At 40.3% G+C, this 25,223-nt stretch overlaps 2 protein-coding genes across 4 annotated transcripts in view; one reads left to right on the top strand and one right to left on the bottom strand.

Annotated features, from left to right (window-relative positions):
* Positions 1-13,110, top strand: part of LOC112245969 (ATP-binding cassette sub-family A member 2) — a 143,907-nt gene extending 130,797 nt beyond the window's left edge. For all 3 annotated transcript variants that reach the window (XM_042331375.1, XM_042331377.1, XM_042331376.1), the window contains 8 exons: positions 94-235; positions 359-493; positions 940-1,043; positions 1,294-1,386; positions 1,957-2,059; positions 6,816-6,953; positions 7,212-7,421; positions 9,093-13,110. In XM_042331375.1, the coding sequence (XP_042187309.1) occupies positions 94-235; positions 359-493; positions 940-1,043; positions 1,294-1,386; positions 1,957-2,059; positions 6,816-6,953; positions 7,212-7,421; positions 9,093-9,128 (961 nt within the window). In that variant the 3' untranslated portion in view covers positions 9,129-13,110. The remainder of the gene's footprint in view (positions 1-93; positions 236-358; positions 494-939; positions 1,044-1,293; positions 1,387-1,956; positions 2,060-6,815; positions 6,954-7,211; positions 7,422-9,092) is intronic.
* A 239-nt stretch (positions 13,111-13,349) lies between these two features.
* LOC112256160 (protein PAXX) lies at positions 13,350-16,905 on the bottom strand. Its single transcript, XM_024429194.2, has 7 exons — positions 16,621-16,905; positions 16,265-16,325; positions 16,127-16,176; positions 15,792-15,976; positions 15,566-15,616; positions 15,372-15,465; positions 13,350-13,811 (listed from the first exon to the last, which is right to left on the bottom strand). The coding sequence occupies exons 1-7, from the start codon at positions 16,755-16,757 to the stop codon at positions 13,763-13,765; spliced, it is 627 nt and encodes a 208-aa protein (XP_024284962.1). The 5' UTR covers positions 16,758-16,905; the 3' UTR covers positions 13,350-13,762.
* Positions 16,906-25,223: the final 8,318 nt, after the last annotated feature.

Raw genomic sequence — 25,223 nt, forward strand, 5'->3', positions numbered from 1 at the left:
TACTCTTAGATGCTTTTTGAATACGGGTCCAGGTACTGTTGTTGTTGTTGAGAGATTCACAAGGCTCCCTCTGTCCATGTGTTGTGTTGTCAGTATCCTGAAGGAGCTGTTGAGGGTGCAGCAGAGCATTGGCTACTGTCCTCAGTTTGACGCCCTGTTTGAAGACCTGACAGCCAGAGAGCACCTGGAGCTGTACACACGCCTCCGGGGCATCCCCTGGAAGGACGAGGAAAGGGTACAGCTACTACACACACACACACACACACACACACTCCACATTATGCATTTTACAGTGTGATTTTACTGAATCATTGTTGTTGAAAAGTTCCTCTATTTATTTCCTTTTCTCTTTTCCCAGGTGGTCTCATGGGCCCTGGAGAAACTGGAGCTGTCCAAGTATGCAGACATGCCCGCTGGCACCTACAGTGGGGGAAACAAGCGCAAGCTGTCCACTGCCATCGCCCTCATCGGATACCCCTCTCTCGTATTCCTGGTGAGACTCAACCTCATCGCCACTCATTAAAAGATGTATCACTATGTTGTGATATCCCACTCTACACATAGTAGTGGCAGGTAGCCCTGCAGTTGGACCAGTAACCGTAAAGGTCGCTGTTCAAATCCCCGAGACGACAAACTGAATCATCTGTTGATGTGCCCTTGAGCAAGGCACTTAACCCTAATTGCTCCATGGTCACCATTAATAATGGCAGACCCTGGCTGTGACCCCACTCTCTGAGGGTGTCTCAGGGAGAATTGGGATATGGACAGAACATATTTAGGACAAATAAAATAGGACAAATATAAGCACCCACCTAATTATTATTATTACATACTGTAGATAGTTTATCCAATTATTCTGGTCTGGATAAGACAGGAGACGCTCTGATTGTGTCCTATTCTTTGTGAGACAGGATGTAAATAACTCAGATTATCCTCCAGGATGAACCCACTACAGGGATGGATCCTAAGGCCCGCAGATTCCTCTGGAACCTCATCCTCGACATCCTCAAGACGGGACGCTCTGTGGTGCTGACATCACACAGGTGAGACACTCATTCTCATCAGACATGTACTGCATACTACTTGTTGCTAATATGCATACTAATACCTTTATTATTGAGGTGTCTGGGTAATAATTGTGTATTCCCAGCCTTGCATTCATACCTGCACTAATTTGTTTCTACCTGGTTCTGATGCTGCTGATAGAGGTGACTGTACGTCGCTCTGGATTAGAGTGTCTGCTAAATGTCTGAAATGAGGAGCTGTGAAATGGGAATGTCTCTGTGTCTGCAGTATGGAGGAGTGTGAGGCTCTGTGCACCAGACTGGGCATCATGGTCAACGGCAGGTTCAAATGCCTGGGTAGCATCCAGCACCTCAAGAACAGGTCAGAAGTTCACACACATACGCACACACACACACATACGCACGCGCACACACATACACACACACACGTCACACACACACACATAGCTAATGGGCATGCTCTGGCCTTTCTCTGTTGCTAGGCCAACCAGAAGTTAGAGACATATGGCATACCAATATAGTCTGCAGTCACCTCTGAATGACTTTTTTTAACTTCCTCCACCCTTTCAACTTGTCGTTTTTCCCCAAGATTGATACACATCCTGTTATTTAACAATACATAAATAAATAAATAAATAAATAAATATATATATATATATATATATATATATATATATATATAAGATAGAGAGAGAGAGAGAGAGAGAGAGAGAGAGAGATTTATGTAACCTCTATTTAATTAGGCAAGTCAATTATATGTATTCTGTGACTCCTTCTCAATTCATACTTCCTCATATCCTTTCTCCTCATCTTCTTCTCATAACCTATTGGATAAAGGAGCCTAGGAGATAGGATACAAGGAATCAAGGAAAGAGTCATTGACCCAGGGTGACTTGTCAACTCACCCTGGTTGTGTTCCTTCCTTCCACAGGTTTGGTGATGGTTATATGATCACAGTCCGGACCAAGACCAGTTCCAGTGTGAAGGAGGTGGTGAGATTCTTCAACAGGAATTTCCCTGAGGCTGTACTAAAGGTGCACATACAATGTATATTTTAGTCATTTAGCAGATGTTCTTATCCAGACTTAGTCAGCTCATTCAACTGAGTTTAGTTGAAGAAAACGACCACATATAACAGTTATTATAGTTATTACAGTTATCACAGGTATTACAGTTATTAAAGTTATCACAGGTATCACAGCTATTACAGTTATCACAGTTATTACAGTTATCACAGTTATCGCAGGTATCACAGCTATTACAGTTATCACAGTTATTACAGCTATCACAGTTATCACAGGCGTTACAGTTATTACAGTTATCACAGGTATTACAGTTATTACAGCTATCACAGGTATTACAGGTATTACAGTTATCACAGTTATTACAGTTATCACAGGTATTACAGTTATCAGTTATCACAGGTATTACAGTTATCACAGGTATTACAGTTATCACAGTTATCACAGGTATTACAGTCATTACAGTTGTCACAGTTATTACAGTTATCACAGGTATTACAGTTATCACCGACATTACAGTTGTCACAGTTATTACAGGTATTAGTTATTACAGTTGTCACAGTTATTACAGGTATTACAGTTATTACAATTATCACAGCTGTTGCAGGTATTACAGTTATTACAGTTATCAAGGTTATTACAGTTATCACAGTTAGCACAGTTATTACAGTTATCACAGTTTTCACAAGTATTACGGTTGTCACAGTTATCGCCGTTATTACAGTTATTACAGTTGTCACAGTTATCACAGTTATTACAGTTATTACAGGTATTACAGTTATCACAGTTATCACAGTTATCACAGTTATTACAGTTATCACAGTTATTACAGGTGTCACAGTTATCACAGTTATCACAGTTATTACAGGTATTACAGGTATTACAGTTGTCATAGTTGCCACAGTTATTACAGGTATTACAGTTATCACAATTATCACAGTTATCACAGTTATCACAATTATCACAGTTATTACAGGTATTACAGTTGTCACAGTTATCACAGTTATTACAGTTATTACAGATATTACAGTTGTCACAGTTATCACAGTTATCACAGTTATTACAGGTATTACAGGTATTACAGTTATCACAGTTATCACAGTTATCACAATTATCACAGTTATCACAGTTATCACAGTTATTACAGGTATTACAGTTGTCACAGTTATCACAGTTATTACAGGTGTTACAGTTATCACAGTTATCACAGTTATCACAGTTATCACAGTTATCACAGTTATTACAGGTATTACAGTTGTCATAGTTGCCACAGTTATCACAGTTATTACAGATATTACAGTTGTCACAGTTATCACAGTTACCACAGTTATTACAGTTATTACAGCTATCACAGGTATTACAGGTATCACAGTTATCACAGGTATTACAGTTATCACAGGTATTACAGTCATTGCAGTTATCACAGTTATTACAGTTATCACAGGTATTACAGTTATCACAGTTATCACAGGTATTACAGTCATTACAGTTGTCACAGTTATTACAGTTATCACAGGTATCACAGTTGCCACAGTTATCACAGTTATCACCGTTATTACATGTATTACAGTTATTACAGTTGTCACAGTTATTACAGTTATTACAGGTATTACAGTTATCACCGACATTACAGCTGTCACAGTTATTACAGGTATTAGTTATTACAGTTGTCACAGTTATTACAGGTATTACAGTTATTACAATTATCACAGCTGTTACGGTTATTACAGTTATTACAGTTATCAAGGTTATTACAGTTATCACAGTTAGCACAGTTATTACAGTTATCACAGTTTTCACAAGTATTACGGTTGTCACAGTTATCACCGTTATTACAGTTATTACAGTTGTCACAGTTATCACAGTTATTACAGTTATTACAGATATTACAGTTGTCACAGTTATCACAGTTGTCACAGTTATTACAGCTATTAGTTATTACAGTTGTCACAGTTATTACAGGTATTACAGTTATTACAATTATCACAGCTGTTACGGGTATTAGTTATTACAGTTATCAAGGTTATTACAGTTATCACAGTTAGCACAGTTATTACAGTTATCACAGTTTTCACAAGTATTACGGTTGTCACAGTTATCACCGTTATTACAGTTATTACAGTTGTCACAGTTATCACAGTTATTACAGGTATTACAGTTGTCACAGTTATCGCAGTTATCACAGATATTACAGTTATTACAGGTGTTACAGTTGTCACAGTTATCACAGTTATCACAGTTATTACAGGTATTACAGGTATTACAGTTGTCATAGTTGCCACAGTTATCACAGTTATCACAGTTATCACAGTTATCACAATTATCACAGTTACCACAGTTGTCACAGTTATTACAGGTATTACAGTTGTCACAGTTATCACAGTTATTACAGGTATTACAGTTATCACAATTATCACAGTTATCACAGTTATCACAATTATCACAGTTATTACAGGTATTACAGTTGTCACAGTTATCACAGTTATTACAGTTATTACAGATATTACAGTTGTCACAGTTATCACAGTTATCACAGTTATTACAGTTATTACAGTTATCACAGTTATCACAATTATCACAGTTATCACAGTTATTACAGGTATTACAGTTGCCACAGTTATCACAGTTATCACAGTTATTACAGGTATTACAGTTGTCACAGTTGTCACAGTTATCACAGTTATCACAGTTATTACAGGTATTACAGTTGTCACAGTTATCACAGTTATCACAGTTATTACAGGTATTACAGTTGTCACAGTTATCACAGTTATCACAGTTATTACAGGTATTACAGTTGTCAGAGTTGTCACAGTTATCGCAGTTATTACAGGTATTACAGTTGTCACAGTTGTCACAGTTATCACAGTTATCACAGTTATTACAGGTATTACAGTTGTCATAGTTGTCACAGTTATCACAGTTATCACAGTTATTACAGGTATTACAGGTATTACAGGCATTACAGTTATTACAGTTGTCACAGTTATCACAGTTATGCAGTTATTACAGGTATTACAGTTGTCACAGTTATCACAGTTATTACAGGTATTACAGTTGTCACAGTTATCACAGTTATCACAGTTATTACAGGTATTACAGTTGTCACAGTTGTCACAGTTATCACAGTTATCACAGTTATTACAGGTATTTACAGTTGTTACAGGTATTACAGTTATCACAGTTTACAGTTGTCACAGTTATTACAGGTATTAGTTATTACAGTTGTCACAGTTATTACAGGTATTACAGTTATTACAATTACCACAGCTGTTACGGTTATTACAGTTATTACAGTTATCAAGGTTATTACAGTTATCACAGTTAGCACAGTTATTACAGTTATCACAGTTTTCACAAGTATTACGGTTGTCACAGTTATCGCCGTTATTACAGTTATTACAGTTGTCACAGTTATCACAGTTATTACAGTTATTACAGGTATTACAGTTGTCACAGTTATCACAGTTATCACAGTTATTACAGGTATTACAGGTATTACAGTTATCACAGTTATCACAGTTATCACAGTTATCACAGTTACCACAGTTGTTACAGGTATTACAGGTATTACAGTTGTCATAGTTGCCACAGTTATCACAGTTATCACAATTATCACAGTTATCACAGTTATTACAGGTATTACAGTTGTCACAGTTCAGCTTTGCCTTAAACAACCTGGGTCACAGTTATTACAGGTATTACAGTTGTCACAGTTATCACAGTTATTACAGGTATTACATGTATTACAGTTGTCACAGTTATCACAGTTATCACAGTTATTACAGGTATTACAGTTATCACAATTATCACAGTTATCACAGTTATCACAATTATCACAGTTATCACAGTTATTACATGTATTACAGCTGTCACAGTTATCACAGTTATTACAGTTATTACAGGTACTACAGTTGTCACAGTTATCACAGTTATCACAGTTATTACAGGTATTACAGTTATCACAGTTATCACAATTATCACAGTTATCACAGTTATTACAGGTATTACAGTTGCCACAGTTATCACAGTTATCACAGTTATTACAGGTATTACAGTTGTCACAGTTGTCACAGTTATCACAGTTATCACAGTTATTACAGGTATTACAGTTGTCACAGTTATCACAGTTATCACAGTTATTACAGGTATTACAGTTGTCACAGTTATCACAGTTATCACAGTTATTACAGGTATTACAGTTGTCAGAGTTGTCACAGTTATCGCAGTTATTACAGGTATTACAGTTGGCACAGTTGTCACAGTTATCACAGTTATCGCAGTTATTACAGGTATTACAGGTATTACAGGCATTACAGTTATTACAGTTGTCACAGTTATCACAGTTATCGCAGTTATTACAGGTATTACAGTTGTCACAGTTATCACAGTTATCGCAGTTATTACAGGTATTTACAGTTGTCACAGTTGTCACAGTTATCACAGTTATCACAGTTATTACAGGTATTACAGTTGTCACAGTTATCACAGCTATCGCAGTTATTACAGGTATTACAGGCATTACAGTTATTACAGTTGTCACAGTTATCACAGTTATCGCAGTTATTGCAGTTATTACAATTGTTACAATTTTCGCCGTTATTACAGTTATTACAGTTATTACAATTATCACAGTTATTACAGTTGTCACAGTTATTACATGTATTACAGTTATCACAGTTATTACAAGCGCACTCTTCTTTAAAATAGCCGCTAGAAGCAGAATCAGTGGTAGGAAGAAAAGACATTGAATTGAATGTGTTCCCAGGAGAGCCACCACACTAAGGTCCAGTTCCAGCTGAAGTCAGAGAGGATCTCCCTGGCCCAGGTGTTCAGTAAGATGGAGCAGGTGGTGGAGGTGCTGGGAATAGACGACTACTCTGTCAGCCAGACCACACTGGACAACGTGAGTTACTGTCACGCTGTGCTCGAGTCATTTCCACACGGACACAGTACAGATCATTAGATTGAAAATGTATATGCAAAATAGAGAATTTGATTTTAAATCTGTGTACGCACACACATTGATCATTGCTCCCTTTCATTTTTGTTATTTGTCTTGAGGAAGGCCTTGCAGCTCAAACATTGATGCTGAAAAGTCTCAATTATATCCCCTTGTCTGTCTGTTCATTTCTCTGTGTTCTCTCCCTTCCTCTCCATCCAGGTATTTGTGAACTTTGCAAAGAAGCAGAGCGACAACCTGGAGCAGCAGGAGAGTTCGCCCCCTGGTGGAGGCCAGTCGCCACTGCAGCGCCTGCTAACCCTGCTCAGACCTCGGCTGGCCAACACGGAGCTCGACGCCCTGGTCAGCGAAGAACCGGAGGAACTAGAGAGTGATGACGATGAGGGCCTCATCAGCTTCGAGGAGGAGAGGGTGAGGAAGGAGAGGGAGGAAGGAAGGGGAGAGGGTGAGAGGGAAGAGAGGAGGAGAGAAAGAGGAGGAAAGGGTGAGGGGGAGACTAGGAGAGAGGAATAGAGGAGAGAAAGAGGAGGAAAGGCAGAGGAGGGGGGAAGGAGAGGAGGATAGGGGCAACAAAATGTGGGTGAGAGGGGAGGAGGGAGGAAAGCATGTGGGCAGAGGGTGAGAGGGGAGGAGGGAGGAGAGGATGTGGGCAGAGGGTGAGAGGGGAGGAGGGAGGAGAGGATGTGGGCAGAGGGTGAGAGGGGAGGAGGGAGGAGAGGATGTGGGCAGAGGGGAGGAGGGAGGAGAGGATGTGGGCAGAGGGTGAGAGGGGAGGAGGGAGGAGAGGATGTGGGCAGAGGGTGAGAGGGGAGGAGGGAGGAGAGGATGTGGGCAGAGGGGAGGAGGGAGGAGAGGATGTGGGCAGAGGGGAGGGAGGGAGGAGAGGATGTGGGCAGAGGGTGAGAGGGGAGGAGGGAGGAGAGGATGTGGGCAGAGGGTGAGAGGGGAGGAGGGAGGAGAGGATGTGGGCAGAGGGGAGAGGGGAGGAGGGAGGAGAGGATGTGGGCAGAGGGTGAGAGGGGAGGAGGGAGGAGAGGATGTGGGCAGAGGGGAGGAGGGAGGAGAGGATGTGGGCAGAGGGTGAGAGGGGAGGAGGGAGAAGAGGATGTGGGCAGAGGGTGAGAGTGGAGGAGGGAGGAGAGGATGCGGGCAGAGGGTGAGAGGGGCAGGAAAGGGTAAGAGGAGAGAAAATACTTGTTGGGATGTGATGCTGCCTTCATAACCAAGTGGGAAGGTGGTAATTCCCAGTTGTGAAGTTGTAAATATCAGTTGAAAACATTCACGTGCTTCAAACTAATTGAGAAACACTAATTGGCTAATCGCAAAAAAGCTGCGTCAACCATAAACTAAAAGTAAAGCTATCATGCTCGCAAACAAATGATTGTCTTCAAAACCCATATAAATAGATTGCTTTTAATAATAATGTTTTGTGGTTGCATTTAACTGCCGAAAATGCTTTTATCGAGGTAATTTCCTTAATATGTGACACCAGGGTTCAGCATTTGGGGGAAGTTGGAGCTCAGGGATGAATGAAGAGTTTCCCACTAGGAATTGATCCCGTGTGGCTCAGTTGGTAGAGCATGGCACTTGCAACGCCAGGGTTGTGGGTTTGATTCCCACGGGGGACCAGTATGAACAAATGTACATGTAATTACCAGTTGAAGGGCCGTTCAAATAGACTTTTTCCGAGATGATATGAACGCAGCATAAGACAGAGAAAGTGGGATGGGATGTTGTCTACATAGACACACTTTGCATATCACACTTATCAACTTAATAAGTATGAAGTACTTAACTTAAAGTGATGTTGCAGAACTTTTATATAATTTCAGCCAGTAGTTTTAAAAGTGGTGTTCATGAGACAAAATGGTTCCCTGTTTTTTGTGTACCACGTCATATCCATTTCATATAATATGTTACGTCCTGAAAAAAAAACGACTTTATTTTTATTTTTTACATTTATTTGTATAATATGTTATGAATCCAATTCGTACAATATGTTACGAATTTGTTCTTAAGACCCTGGACTGCATTTAACTGTATTTTACCCCTTACTAACCACTTCTTGTTTCTCCATGGCAGGTGCAGCTCTCCTTTAACACAGATACACTCTGTTGAACTGTGGAAGCTCAGAGAGCCTGGACAGACAAAGTGGGAGGAGGAACCTCAGAGAGGGGGTGTGATTGGACAGACAAAGTGGGAGGAGGAACCTCAGAGAGGGGGTGTGATTGGACAGACAAAGTGTAAGGAGGAAATTCATAGGGGGCATGTCTATAGACAAATATGGGATGAGGAAATAACATGAACTAGTCAGAGAGAGGAAGAGAATGTACCTGTTCATTTTTGGATTGGAAGACAACCGTCTCCATCTACCCAGGGGAAAGTAAGATAAGTGTTATTTTTATCCTCAAACAGCTAACAGTGACAGAGACTGAGGCATGGGACTCAGAGAATGAGATGCAGTGGGACAGAGAAATGAAGTGAGCCTCTCAAAGCTGTCACAGAGTCATTGGTCATAGTTAAAGCCTGAAGTGTCCATAAGACAAGGCCCCTGTCATCATGGGAAGCATACTGATACAGTGAGACAGCTTGTATTTTAATAAGAGATATGTTGTTATAGGAATGTCTAAATGTATTTATTTTTGAGAATGTATTGATAAATGGGAACACTGAAAACCAATGGGGTCTGTCTAGTAAGGACTAAAATCACAAGGCTTGATTTGGTATTCATGTTGCCTTCGCTAGTAGGTTGGCTTCATTCAATGTTGATGATGTCAGAAAATAACATATCATTGCTTCTGATATGACCACCTTACTGAGTTGAATCTTTCCTCAGTTGTTTGACGCAGTGAGTTAGTGGTTCATCATTGGTCAAATGTGTTCTGTCCCTGCCAAAGTACAATGTTGTGTCCTTAATGACACCCTATTCTCTATATAGTGCACTACTTTAGACCAGGGCCCTATTCTCTATATAGTGCACTACTTTAGACCAGGGCCCTATTCTCTATATAGTGCACTACTTTTGATCAGGGCCCCATAAGGCTCTGTTCAAAATAAGTGCATTATGTACTGAAGGGAATAGGGTGCTAAGGGTCCTGGTACAAAGTAGTGCACTATATAGGATGTAGGGTGCCATTGGGACACATCCCCAGTGTTCCTATTCAACCAGAGATGATGTCCCCCCCCTTTAAAAAAATAATTGACCTGCCTTGAGAGCATGCTGTCATGAAACCAGTCAAACCAGTGTTGTGTCATACATATACAGTATATACAATACCTATATTTTCTGTGGCAAGAAGAAAGATGTATTTTAGATATTGAAATGTATATGGGACAGATGTGTGATCTGTGATCGATTTGGCAATAATGGTTTATAGGGGGAAGTAAATGACCGTTTGGAAAAAGCGCCAAGTTTTGACATGAGTCCTGAATCGTTGGCCTTTTATTTGAAATCACTTTATTAGATGAATTGAGTCACAGAGGAACGCTACACGACATGTCCTGTTTTAAGAGAATGCCTCTTCATTTGGACAGGGGACAGTATATTTTTGTCTCGTCATGATAAATAGAGCACTTTCTACTGAATGCTTTATTTTGTGCTTCTACAATTCATAATGATTTGGATTCTTTCAAGAAGATCACATTTTGGACACAATGTAATAATGTAGTTAACAGTGAAGGTTATCCTCAAGATCATTGAAGTGATTGAAAACCGTGAAAATAACTTAATAATAACTCTCTTGTGTAATAATTAAGGTCACGTGCAAGATGTACAATAACAAGCATACACTACTGCACTACTATCACTGTGAGACAAAGAAGTTGAACTTTCAGATCATTGTTTAGTTTGAACTTAAATGGATTGTATGATTTACAAGATGCTTTAAAGGCAGTTGGCTTACCGTACATATCTTTTGGAAGTTGGAGCACATTTAAAGAACACCCGCACCACATCATTAGTGAAGGGAAAGGTTTATGTTATTGAATAGTATGTTGGCATGTGATTTGAACTGGATATTTTCATGGAGTGTTTGTGTTGTGAAGAGCCAGTTATAATATATCGTTATTCTTCTCAGAGGACACTTCATTTATTTCACGGACTAATTCAACGTAATTTAACATATGTTTTTGGTGATTTCTAATGTGAGACCTACTTGGACGTATTTGCTCATTTTCCTTGACTGTGGTGGGGTTGTTATCCTTTTACTATTAAGTAGAGGAAACGGACTGTTGTAATTAGTTTTCATCAGACTGTAAAGTAGGTTCAATGTTTTACTGAAGTCCAGGAAATAATATGAGAACAAGAAACAATGCCTGTTTTTGAGATGTGTTAAGTAATGCTGTCTGTATATGTTATGTTATGTATCTGAAAATCAGTAAGGAAAGATGCATTGAACATGAAACAAACTTGTGTCCTTTAACTCAGACTGAATGATGACCGTGATGCTCTACTTTAACTAGAGTTCTGTGACCTCAAAAGGAACATCAATGTGATTTAGGCCCATTTTGGATAATTTGATCTATTTAACTTCTGTTGCCACACAATGTATCTCTGAATACTTGTAAGATCAAGGTATTTGAAGTTTTCCCTGAGCAAAGCTTGACTTTTTTTTAAAAGAGCAACATTTAGGATACTTTCACTTTCTCTTCAGCGCAGAATTCACTACATAAATGTATCTGGGGGAAAACTATTTAACACAGATGTTTTTTTGACACCAGCAAATATGAGAGTTAGGTGCAATTCTACATGGTTTCAAATACTGTATACTATGGGATGGAAAAAATGATTCAGTCAATCTAGTGAATACTCAGCTTTGCTCTAAAGCTGAATGCTTTGGAATTTATCCAGGCAGTGTATTGTACGTGTGCATATGAATATAAATATATATTTATATGTTGTGAAAATATGTTAGTTGACATTATTCTGTTGTAAAACATCTGTCCATGTTGTTCTCGTGATATTTTTGGACTTAATGTAACATCTGGTCTTGTTCCTGATTTTACTGTTGTTTCTGTACTCTGTGCTTCACGTTTGGTGATCTGGATTTTTAAACAAAAAATAATACAAATCAATCAGGTATCAGCTGGGTACTTTCTATGGTTTTGTTCCTAAATTGAATTACGGTGTTCTAGCTATACCTTGAAAACGTTAGGTATTTGGACCAAATAATTTACATGCACTTTGAACGCTTGCATTCATTTCGCTTACAATAAACATATGAGAATAGGAGTGTGATATATCCATTTCATTTGATGATGTCCTGAGGAGTTTTTACTGACATTATTCAACAGAAAAATGCAGTGATTTACAGAGGCTCTTTATCCATATATCTAAAACTTCATGACTACCATTTTGGATCGTGTTCATCATTATTTGATCTAATTAAACCTTGCTACCCAACACATCCCCGTGCATACTAGATAAAGGCCATTGAAGTTTTCAATGAGCAAAGCTTGGTTTAAAAGAAAGAAAGTTAAATTGAGGATTTTCTTAGAGCTCGATTGAGTCCTTAGCTCTGAAGATGTGAGTTGTAGAGTGATTTACATTTAAAGGCAATGTTCCCACGTTAGTGGAGACTGCATTCGGTCTGCATGTCGGCTCGATTGGAAATGATCCTTAAATGTCAACGGTAGTGAATCGAGCCCTAAGTTTTATTTTCAGTGCAGATCATACTGTACAAAAGTATCTGGAGAAAAACTATTAAACACAGGTTGTTTTTTTTAAGACACCAGCAAATATCAGTTAGCCTAACTTAATTAGGTGCAAATCCACATGGGTGCAAATACTGTACACTATGAGATGAAAATGCATCTTCAATCATTCTAGTGAATACTCAGCTTTCATCTGTAGCAAAATGCTTTGGAATTTATCCAGGCAGTATATGTGTGCATATGAATATAAATGTATATTCATATTTTATGAAAATGTGTCTGTTGACATTATTCTGTTGTAAAGCATCTGTTCATATTGTTCTCGCGTTACATTGGGTCTTAAAGTAACATCTGGTCTTGTTCCTGATTTTACTGGTGTTTCTGTACTCTGTGCTTCACGTTTGGTGATCTGGATTTTTAAACAAAACAAATAAATCAGGTACCATCAGTTGAGTCCTTTCTATCGTTTTGTTCATAAATTAAATGACAGTATACTTGCTACCTTGAAAACATGAGGTATTTGGATCAAATCATTTACCGTATATGCACTTTGCTTACAATAGTCATGAGAACACTAGTGTGATATGAGTTTAATTTGAGGAGTTTTGACTGACATTATTCAACAGTTCCCCCCCACACCATTACAATAATAATAGTTAGAGGCTCTTCGTCTATATACACAAGGAGATCGTTATGCTTTTTTAAAAATGGATGTTTATTACACAAATCAAGATTAAAATACATTTAAAAACCATGTTTCAAGTTTTCACAGTGATTGAGGTAATGATCATCATGGTTGTTTTCCAAATGGCACCCTATTCCATAATTAGTGCACTACTTTTGACCTGAGCCCATATGGTTAAAAGTAGAGCACTATATAGGGAATAGTGTCATTTGGGACACATATTAAAAGTCCTTAAAAAGCAGATTATGTCATCATGTAGACAGAATTAAATAGGTAGATTTTTAAAATGATGTTGCAGCCGAATGGTGTAGTGTCGGTGGAATAAAATAACATTCATGCACTAAATTGTTATATGCAGCAGAAATGTGATAGTGATGATGAAAGGCAACTGTGGTCATTTCTCTTTAGCAAATCATCATTGATCATCTTCATCATCAAATGCCACCCCGGTTGCTGGACGCTTTCTGGAAAAAGGACAGAAAAACAACAGTTAATTTGGCAATGCTCTACTTTCCGGCTACCTGGATAAAGCACTAAATAAACTTCTGTTAGTGCTAAATACGGCTGCTAGAATCCTGACTAGAACCAAAAGATTTGATCATATTACTCCAGTGCTAGCCTCCCTACACTGGCTTCCTGTCAAGGCAAGGGCTGATTTCAAGGTTTTACTGCTAACCTACAAAGCATTACATGGGCTTGCTCCTACCTGTCTCTCTGATTTGGTCCTGCCGTACATACCTACACGTACGCTACGGTCACAAGACGCAGGCCTCCTAATTGTCCCTAGAATTTCTATGCAAACAGCTGGGGGCAGGGCTTTATCCTATAGAGCTCCATTTTTATGTAATGGTCTGCCTACCCATGTGAGTGACGCAAACTCGGTCTCAACCTTTAAGTCTTTACTGAAGACTCATCTCTTCAGTGGGTCATATGATTGAGTGTAGTCTGGCCCAGGAGTGGGAAGGTGAACGGAAAGGCTCTGGAGCAACGAACCGCCCTTGCTGTCTCTGCCTGGCCGGTTCCCCTCTTTCCACTGGGATTCTCTGCCTCTAACCCCATTACAGGGGCTGAGTCACTGGCTTACTAGGGCTCTTTCATACCGTCCCTAGGAGGGGTGCGTCACTTGAGTGGGTTGAGTCACTGATGTGATCTTCCTGTCTGGGTTGGCGCCCCCCCTTGGGTTGTGCCATGGCGGGGATCTTTGTGGGCTATACTCAGCCTTGTCTCAGGATGGTAAGTTGGTGGTTGAAGATATCCCTCTAGTGGTGTGGGGGCTGTGCTTTGGCAAAGTGGGTGTGGTTATATCCTTTCTGTTTGGCCCTGTCCGGGGGTATCATCGGATAGGGCCACAGTGTCTCCTGACCCCTCCTGTCTCAGCCTCCAGTATTTATGCTGCAGTAGTTTATGTGTCGGGTGGCTAGGGTCAGTTTGTAATATCTGGAGTACTTCTCCTGTCCTATCCGGTGTCCAGCGTGAATTTAAGTATGCTCCCTCTAATTCTCTTTCTTTCTCTCTCTCGGAGGACCTGAGCCCTAGGACCATGCTCCAGGACTACCTGACATGACTTGCTGTCCCCAGTCCACCTGGCCGTGCTGCTGCTCCAGTTTCAACTGTTCTGCCTGTGATTATTATTATTTGACCATGCTTGTCATTTATGAACATTTGAACATCTTGGCCATGTTCTGTAAAAATCTCCACCCTGCACAGCCAGAAGAGGACTGGCCACCCCACATAGCCTGGTTCCTCTCTAGGTTTCTTCCTAGGTTTTGGCCTTTCTAGGGAGTTTCCTAGCCACCGTGCTGCTACACCTGCATTGCTTGCCGTTTGGGGTTTTAGGCTGTGTTCCTGTACAGCACTTTGAGATATCAGCTGATGTACGAAGGGCTATATAAATACATTTGATTTGAGTATGTAACAACTAATATATTTGATATATTCCCTATGGAGTGCACTACTTTTGACTAGGGCCCATGCAATATGAAGGATCATGGGTGCCCTCTTTCAGGTTCAGACAAGTACAGCACCTTCTTGTTCCTGGGTTGATAAGAGAATCTCCTGGAAGACGCTTCTTGACTGCCAGAGTTTGGCCACTCTGTGGCTGTCTCCTTGGCTCAAAATCTGAAAGAGCAAGATGACCATTTACTTTACACCTTTATAGCTATGAGGACGAGCTATGGTCTTATTGTGATGGAACAAGACAAAATAAAACACAGCACACCTGTATTGCGTTTGTGTGGACTCTTTCCAGGACTGAATGGGGCTGGGCCACCTAGACAGAAACAACACAGCAGAGAACACTAAGTAAGGAGTGCTGGTGTTGGATCAAAGCGTACACATACAATCTGTACCAGAAACTATCAAGTTCTTGAACTTCCCTAGATCAGAGTCAGTGTGATAAGAAAATAACTCTGTATGCTGAATGAGGGCTCTGTCCCAAACCTTACTTGTATGGTCTAAACGAGTCAGACTGTCTGCCATTCTAAACAGCAGCTCTCTCAGTTTCTCTTTGGCCTCGGGCTGTTTCAGTCTGGACAGAGTCACACTCAGGTCCCCTGGACTGGTGCCTACACAGAGCACTGCACAGCTGTCCTGCATTGATACAGACACACTCCCACTGCCGCACGCAGACCTGGGAGAAGATACGGGAGGAACACAAGTAAATGTGTAAGTACTATAAAGACATGGAATGTATAAATGTGTCCAAAAAAGTCAATGATCTTGTAAGGATCCCGAGGAGTACATGAGGTCATTGGATTAAAATAGGATGGGAAAAACATACCTCATTTTCAAGATATAATCCTCTGTTGACTTCAAGGCAAACTTTCGTCTCTGAAAATAATACTGCGTGTCATTCTTGTTATTAAACAATGAAAGGAAATTCTACTCTTTGCAGGTTTGGTGAAATAAATATACTTACAAACTGGTTCAATGTCTCATCAGTGAAATCTGTGCTCCACACATCAGAGGCATTTGTCAAACTGGGACAGGAAAACAAGCAAATGTTAGCCGTCATGTCACAACAACATCTCTAACTCTTCTAACAATCTTGGCACCACTAGTGGCCGTTTTTATACTTGTTGTTAGCCACTAACTAAAACACATCAGCACGAGCTTCTCATCCAAATCGATGAGATATGTAAAAGTAATGTTAGTTTGCTAGCTACATGCCAATAACTAGCTAGCAATTTAGTACAGTTCTCTGTTAACTAGCTAGTTAACGTTGTTCGAAAAGCATGGTTAGATATACGGAAATGACTAGCTATTAACACCCACCCAACATTGAACATCTCCGAATATTTATGCGTGTAGCATATGAATTTACACTGGTCATTTTTATCTACCACGGTGCAGTAAGACATTTGGGTCAACGGTCGATTTCCATCCATGTCTTGCGTTGGTGTAGGCAGCATGATATTATGTTCAGGAAACCTCCACTGTGCGTTGAGTGGTTTCTAGTGCTAGCCTATGTCTCTGTAACACCGTGCAACGGTTCGATGCTGAATGTGTAGCCAGTCAGTGAAGTAGGACTATCAATCAGGAAGTGTTTGCAGCCGAGCAGCTGCTTCATGTGTATGTTACCTCTTATCCTGTTCTTTTTCAAAACACATGTTGATCTGTAAACAAAGGTACCGTATTGCAGTTTGAACTGTGTAGCTAGCTACATGTTCGTCTAGACTCTAGCCTAAGAAGGTAATTATGATAATATTGATTGTTTTGCTAAATATGTGCGCTAGCTTGCTATCTTTTCTTTGCATGTCTCAACCAGCAGGTAATTAGCTAGCTAGTAAGATAACTATTATTTAATCCAATCCTGTTACCCATGTTCATGTTATTGATGGTGGCTTTGGTATTTTGCCTTTGTATAATAATTGTTGACACTGTCTGTATTTCCATATTTGACAGGTGCAGTGGTCCAGTAATATGCATAATATCTTGCTATGGCTTGGAAGTCAAGGACCCGCAGTCTTCAGGTGTTCGACACAGAGTTGAGTGCCGACACAATGGAGTGGTACCCCATTCCACAACATACTGGCATGTGGAACATCTGTACAGAAGGGACCAGATGCAGTAAAACCGTAGATAGGCTGGACAATAGAACGAGTCAAAATTCACCCAAGGCTGAAAACGGACAAATAACGTTGGTTAAGATGAAACACAAGCGCGAGCCCATAGCACATGAATGGAATCGATCGTCCGCAGAGCCTCTTCTGACTGGAGTGATGCTTAGATTTCTATTTCGCCTAAATGGTACACATGTTTTAAAATCCATTTTTACTTTACCACTACAATGTGTTCTTCGGACGAAACTGAAAAAAAAACCGTCGTGTAGAAAGTAAACATCTTCACCTCGATGTTGTCAACTGTGCTTATGTCCTCGTAATGAGAACTTCTGGTCTATGACAACCGAGCTCACTGCCCAGATTTACATAATTACAAAGAGGAGACTCTCCAGATTAAAATGGTGTCCGTCTTGAAAAAAATCTAAATATACACATTGTGAGATATTTGGGGAAATAGACTGGGATGCCACTCCATAGGAAAATAATGGGGGGAGCTCAGCATTAAAAGGATAAAACGTGTTTTGGGGCTAACATTTGATGACAACCGAACTCGCTGTCCACCCTTACATCTCATGATTAAAATGGTGTCCGACTTGAATAAAATCTAAATATACACATTGCTAAACAGACATACCTATATTTCCACTATAGGAAACAATGGGATGACCTCAGAGTTCCATGAGTCATTTTTTGCTGTTGTTTACATTTAACTCACAGCAACGTGGGCAGGTCTTATTCCCAACAACAGGGAAGCAGGCATTGTGACGTAGAACATTTGGCAGGGAATAGAACGTTCAGAAGGTGAGTTTGTGCCAAGGTGCTCAATAGAACTCAATAGAACAGGAGCTGGCAGGGTGAAAAATGCCCTAAAATAAGGCCTGTTTTTTTTTGTGATTACTTCAAAACTACGACAAGCAAATATGAACTAGTTTTTATCAGAAAACTCCTGGGGAGCTGTAGGTTTTCACTCCAACCAAAGTTGTAACTAACCTGATTTATCATACCATCCAGCTAATTATTATAATCAATTGCGCTCTACAGGGGGTTTTCCAGAAAGATAGTTTAACCAATTCAGGATTCCCTGAACATATCTGTCTTTCCTTAACCAGATGAGGGAGTCTAGGATTTCTTGGTTCCAGATTGGCTGCTTCTCGTTTAAGTAATTAGGCTCACCAAAGCACAGATTGGTTGATCTGACAACTGGCGCATGTATATAACGTTCAAAAAGGTCCTTGTGTCAATGACAGAAAAAATGTCAGATATTGAGTCAAAAGACTAGAGTCCACAACAAGAAATCATTTTGACAATGAATATGTTAACATATTTACCCCCCAAAAAGTAATACAGCAGCAAAAGCCAGAGAGGTAGCCTGGCAGAAAATTGCAAACAGAATAAATGTTTAAGTGAAGTGGCAGGATTCCAATATCTAATAGACCTAGCATACACACATGGGTGATTTATTAATCATTCTTTCACTTTTTATAGAGCATGTTTATTACAAATCTGGTGTCACAGTTGCAATGGTAGACCCATTCCAAAGCCTATGTAGGATGAGTAATAATAATTGATTGAATTCATAGACCGCTTTTCATGACAACACGGGCAACAATGTGTTCTATGTTCAGTTTTAACACCAATGACCATTGGAAAATCTGCGGGATGGATTAGGCTATTTATCATTTTTATCATGTTGCCTAGTCTTATTAATTAATTAGTAAAACACTCACCACAACCTACTGTACCTGTAGTTCTGTAAACATCCTCCTTGATTATATGACAGGTTGAGGGCCAGGGAATGCAACAAAGGCATAAAAAAATGGTATTCAATGCGAAGCATACTCTTCTTTTGGCTCCACACAAAGTTGCATTTCCAAGTCGTTCAGCATCGGTAACATTGTACAGGAAACTAGTAAATACACAGAGTTTGTAGGCCTATAGGAGTCAAATCAAGCTTTATTTATACAGCACATTTCAGACATGGAATGCAAAGCAATGTGCTTTACAGGAGAAAACAAATAAAAAACTGAAAATAAAAGCTGAAATATTTACTAAAAATACAAAAGAATGACTAAAAAGCACCCTAAGGAAAAGCAAAGCTAAAAATGTATTTTAATATCTCTTTTAGGATTTTCTGCAAAGGCACATGCCATAGTGACGGACAAGAATCTGATTGGAGGAGAAGCCTTGACTTATTCACCAGGACAGGCTATGATCAAGTGAACCTAGTTGGTAACAGGTTTGCTTCAGAGCATTCATTGCTATGGTTGTTAATCAGACTATACGTCGAGCTCTCTTTCTGGAACTGGAGTTGGCTAAAATTTTGCTTTGACAGATCTCGCTAACTCATTAATCCGGCTTTCTGGAATACCCCTCAGGAACAGGGTTGGAGAGCCCTGCTATGAACACTAATACTAGACAGGCAATCAAAACCGACATATGACTATACACTACGATATATGTCACTGACTGTAAATCAGAAAGTTGTTACTTATCATACCCGTTGAGACACTGGCCTGGTCTGTGTATAAGGTGGTATGGCCGTGAGCTAGGCTCCTGTACACTGACACTTCTCTATATGTGCAATCATCAGGGATCAGAGGTGGTGGCTACTCGGATTGGCCGACTGTACCTCCTCCAGTTTAGTCAACAGGGTGTGTCCGCCCCTCAATGAGCTGCAGTGTTTTGGCACAAGCTATGTTAGATCTACAATTGTATGATGCAAACAGCTACAAATACTTTTGTTTATTCTTCCGTTTGTTTGGCTTCTTCTTAATATCTGCTCTCATGTCCATTATGTTAGTTTGTTTGGGCTAGGGTTGAATATCTGCTCCCATGTCCATTATGTTAGTTTGTTTGGGCTAGGGTTGAATATCTGCTCCCATGTCCATTATGTTAGTTTGTTTGGGCTAGGGTTGAATATCTGCTCCCATGTCCATTATGTTAGTTTTTTTGTGCTAGGGTTGAGTATCTGCTCCCATGTCCATTATGTTAGTTTGTTTGGGCTAGGGTTGAATATCTGCTCCCATGTCCATTATGTTAGTTTGTTTGGGCTAGGGTAGCAAAACCTTTCCAAAACTCCCTGGTTTTCCAGATATCCCAGTTGAAACATTACTTGATTCAGGAGGGAATGAGCACAAAATCCACAATCCTCCAAACAGGATATGTGAAAAATGATTACATTCCCCTCCTGTCAGGGTTAGGGTTACCAATCCTATTGTGTGTGTCTGTCTGTCTATGTTTCTGCACCTAAATGTTTGCCCCTGTGTGATGGTGTGTACACTTTGACTTCACTCGATGGCCAGGGTTATCATGCATTTGGATCAGACGGATTCTGTGTGTTTTAGTCTTGTGACGAAATCACATTACATTTTTATTTGTCAGATGCTTGGTAAACGTGTAGACTAACAATGAAATGCTTACTTACTGGCCCTTCCCAACAATTCAGAGGGAGAAAACAGAGAAATAATAGAAAAGTAATAATAAGTACACCATGATTAACAATAACTTGGCTATATACACAGTACCGAGTTGATGTGCAGGGGTACGAGGTAATTCAGGTAGATACAGTGCCTTGCGAAAGTATTCGCCCCCCTTGAACTTTGCGACCTTTTGCCACATTTCAGGCTTCAAACATAAAGATATAAAACTGTATTTTTTTGTGAAGAATCAACAACAAGTGGGACACAATCAAGTGGAACGACATTTATTGGATATTTCAAACTTTTTTAACAAATCAAAAACTGAAAAATTGGGCGTGCAAAATTATTCAGCCCCCTTAAGTTAATACTTTGTAGCGATTACAGCTGTAAGTCGCTTGGGGTATGTCTCTATCAGTTTTGCACATCGAGAGACTGAAATTTTTTCCCATTCCTCCTTGCAAAACAGCTCGAGCTCAGTGAGGTTGGATGGAGAGCATTTGTGAACAGCAGTTTTCAGTTCTTTCCACAGATTCTCGATTGGATTCAGGTCTGGACTTTGACTTGGCCATTCTAACACCTGGATATGTTTATTTTTGAACCATTCCATTGTAGATTTTGCTTTATGTTTTGGATCATTGTCTTGTTGGAAGACAAATCTCCGTCCCAGTCTCAGGTCTGTTGCAGACTCCATCAGGTTTTCTTCCAGAATGGTCCTGTATTTGGCTCCATCCATCTTCCCATCAATTTTAACCATCTTCCCTGTCCCTGCTGAAGAAAAGCAGGCCCAAACCATGATGCTGCCACCACCATGTTTGACAGTGGGGATGATCTGTTCAGCGTGATGAGCTGTGTTGCTTTTACGTTTTGCATTGTTGCCAAAAAGTTCAATTTTGGTTTCATCTGACCAGAGCACCTTCTTCCACATGTTTGGTGTGTCTCCCAGGTGGCTTGTGGCAAACTTTAAACAACACTTTTTATGGATATCTTTAAGAAATGGCTTTCTTCTTGCCACTCTTCCATAAAGGCCAGATTTGTGCAATATACGACTGATTGTTGTCCTATGGACAGTCTCCCACCTCAGCTGTAGATCTCTGCAGTTCATCCAGAGTGATCATGGGCCTCTTGGCTGCATCTCTGATCAGTCTTCTCCTTGTATGAGCTGAAAGTTTAGAGGGACGGCCAGGTCTTGGTAGATTTGCAGTGGTCTGATACTCCTTCCATTTCAATATTATCGCTTGCACAGTGCTCCTTGGGATGTTTAAAGCTTGGGAAATCTTTTTGTATCCAAACCCGGCTTTAAACTTCTTCACAACAGTTTCTCGGACCTGCCTGGTGTGTTCCTTGTTCTTCATGATGCTCTCTGCGCTTTTAACGGACCTCTGAGACTATCACAGTGCAGGTGCATTTATACGGAGACTTGATTACACACAGGTGGATTGTATTTATCATCATTAGTCATTTAGGTCAACATTGGATCATTCAGAGATCCTCACTGAACTTCTGGAGAGAGTTTGCTGCACTGAAAGTAAAGGGGCTGAATAATTTTGCATGCCCAATTTTTCAGTTTTTGCTTTGTTAAAAAAGTTTGAAACATCCAATAAATGTCGTTCCACTTCATGATTGTGTCCCACTTGTTGTTGATTCTTCACAAAAAAATACAGTTTTATATCTTTATGTTTGAAGCCTGAAATGTGGCAAAAGGTCGCAAAGTTCAAGGGGGCCGAATACTTTCGCAAGGCACTGTATATACATATGTAGGGGTACGAGGTAATTCAGGTAGATATGTACATATATGTAGGGGTACGAGGTCATTCAGGTAGATATGTACATATATGTAGGGGTACGAGGTCATTCAGGTAGATATGTACATATATGTAGGGGTACGAGGTCATTCAGGTAGATATGTACATATATGTAGGGGTACGAAGTCATTCAGGTAGATATGTACATATATGTAGGGGTACGAGGTCATTCAGGTAGATATGTACATATATGTAGGGGTACGAGGTCATTCAGGTAGATATGTACATATATGTAGGGGTACGAGGTCATTCAGGTAGATATGTACATATATGTAGGGGTACGAGGTCATTCAGGTAGATATGTACATATATGTAGGGGTACGAGGTCATTCAGGTAGATATGTACATATATGTAGGGGTACGAGGTCATTCAGGTAGATATGTACATATATGTAGGGGTACGAGGTCATTCAGGTAGATATGTACATATATGTAGGGGTACGAGGTCATTCAGGTAGATATGTACATATATGTAGGGGTACGAGGTCATTCAGGTACATATGTACATATATGTAGGGGTACGAGGTCATTCAGGTAGATATGTAGGGGTAAAGTGACTAGGCAACAGAACAGATAATACACAGTAGCATCAGCGTATGTGATGAGTCCAGAGATTTTGTGCAAAAAAGGTCAATAGTCAGATGGTCTGGATAGCTATTTGATAACTATTTAACAAAATATTTAGAAGGTTTATGACTTGGGGTAGAAGCTGTTCAGTTAACTATTGGTTTTTATCTTCCATAGCGTCAAGTTCAATTGGCGACCTCATATTTACTGTTGTCTGCATACTTGCAGATTAATAATAAAAAAAGACCAGCTTCTCCTGTGTGCATGTTTGTGTGTGTGTGTGTCATCTGATGGAATGCACCTGGCAGGTGGGGATGACTGCAAACTTAAGGGCTGGAATCTTAGGATGGGTTCCTCTTCCCCCACTTTCACTAGCAAGAGGCGAGGGATGCCAATGAATGTTGACATAATAAGGAGTCAAAATGCATTTGTAATGCCCATGACAAAGTAAGTAGGTGCACAAATAAAAAATAAAGATCTTTCTGCTGAAAGCACTCTTAAGTGTATGCAGTATACACAGTAGCCCACGTCGGGAGCGCATTCTAGCCACAGGCAGGTAGATGAAGGTTGATTTCACTATTTGAGAAATGCCTTTTATTTTCACTGTTGTAATATAACCCTTGTGTTCATCAAGCTCACATCTACATGATCAGTCAGTCTGTCAACATAAAGTGTTACTTCTCTTCATAGTGCACTAAATTCCCTTATTCCCTTCATAGTGCACTAAATTAGACGACTACCATAGTATGGTGCACTACAAAAGTAGAGAGAGAATATGTTGCCGTTTGGGACACAACTGATGGGATGGACAAATTGATGTCAAGCCCTTAGGTTGCTCGTTATAGCTATAGGAGAGAGAGAATTCCCAATGGCATCAGACCGAGGCTCTGCATCTGTCCTTGTGCTCCTAGACCTTAGTGCTGCTTTTGATACCATCGATCACCACATTCTTTTGGAGAGATTAGAAACCCAAATTGGTCTACACTGACAAGTTCTGGCCTGGTTTAGATCTTATCTGTCGGATAAGATATCAGTTTGTCTCTGTGAATGGTTTGTCCTCTGACAAATCAACTGTGAATTGCGGTGTTCCTCAAGGTTCCGTTTTAGGACTACGATTGTTTTCACTATATATTTGACCTCTTGGGGATGTCATTCGAAAACATAATGTTAACTTTCACTGCTATGCGGATGACACAGCTGTACATTTCAATGAAACATGGTGAAGCCCCAAAATTGCCCTCGCTAGAAGCATCGCTAGAAGATGTGATCTTCCTGTCTGGGTTGGCGCCCCTCCCCCTTGGGTTGTGCCGTGGCGGAGATCTTTGTGGGCTATACTCGGCCTTGTCTCAGGATGGTAAGTTGGTGGTTGAAGATATCCCTCTACTGGTGTGGGGGCTGTGCTTTGGCAAAGTGGGTGGGGTTATATCCTTCCTGTTAGGCCCTGTACGGGGGTGTCATCGGATGGGGTCACTGTGTCTCCTGACCCCTCCTGTCTCAGCCTCCAGTATTTATGCTGCAGTAGTTCTCAGTTTGTTATATCTGGAATACTTCTCCTGTCCTATCCGGTGTCCTGTTTGAATTTAAGTATGCTCTCTCTAATTCTCTCTTTCTTTCTGTCTCTCGGAGGACCTGAGCCCTAGGACCATGCCTCAGGACTACCTGGCATGATGACTCCTTGCTGTCCCCAGTCCACCTGGCCGTGCTGCTGCTCCAGTTTCAACTGTTCTGCCTGTGATTATTATTATTTGACCATGCTGGTCATTTATGAACATTTGAACATCTTGGCCATGTTCTGTTATAATCTCCACCCGGCACAGCCAGAAGAGGACTGGCCACCCCACATAGCCTGGTTCCTCTCTAGGTTTCTTCCTAGGTTTTGGCCTTTCTAGGGATTTTTTCCAAGCCACCGTGCTTCTACACATGCATTGCTTGCTGTTTGGGGTTTTACGCTGGGTTTCTGTACAGCACTTTGAGATATCAGCTGATGTATGAAGGGCTATATAAATACATTTCATTTGATTTGATTA

This window comes from Oncorhynchus tshawytscha, linkage group LG12 (genome assembly GCF_018296145.1).
Source record: "Oncorhynchus tshawytscha isolate Ot180627B linkage group LG12, Otsh_v2.0, whole genome shotgun sequence".
Classification (NCBI taxonomy): Eukaryota; Metazoa; Chordata; class Actinopteri; order Salmoniformes; family Salmonidae; genus Oncorhynchus; species Oncorhynchus tshawytscha.

Excerpts from the sequence above, each read along its gene's own strand:
- LOC112256160 (XM_024429194.2), bottom strand. The coding sequence starts at position 16,757 with ATGCTGCCTACACCAACGCAAGACATGGATGGAAATCGACCGTTGACC. Across the intron at positions 15,977-16,126 it reads GATTATATCTTGAAAATGAG|GTCTGCGTGCGGCAGTGGGA; the intron begins GTATGTTTTTCC and ends ATCTTCTCCCAG. Across the intron at positions 15,466-15,565 it reads TCCACACAAACGCAATACAG|ATTTTGAGCCAAGGAGACAG; the intron begins GTGTGCTGTGTT and ends TTGCTCTTTCAG.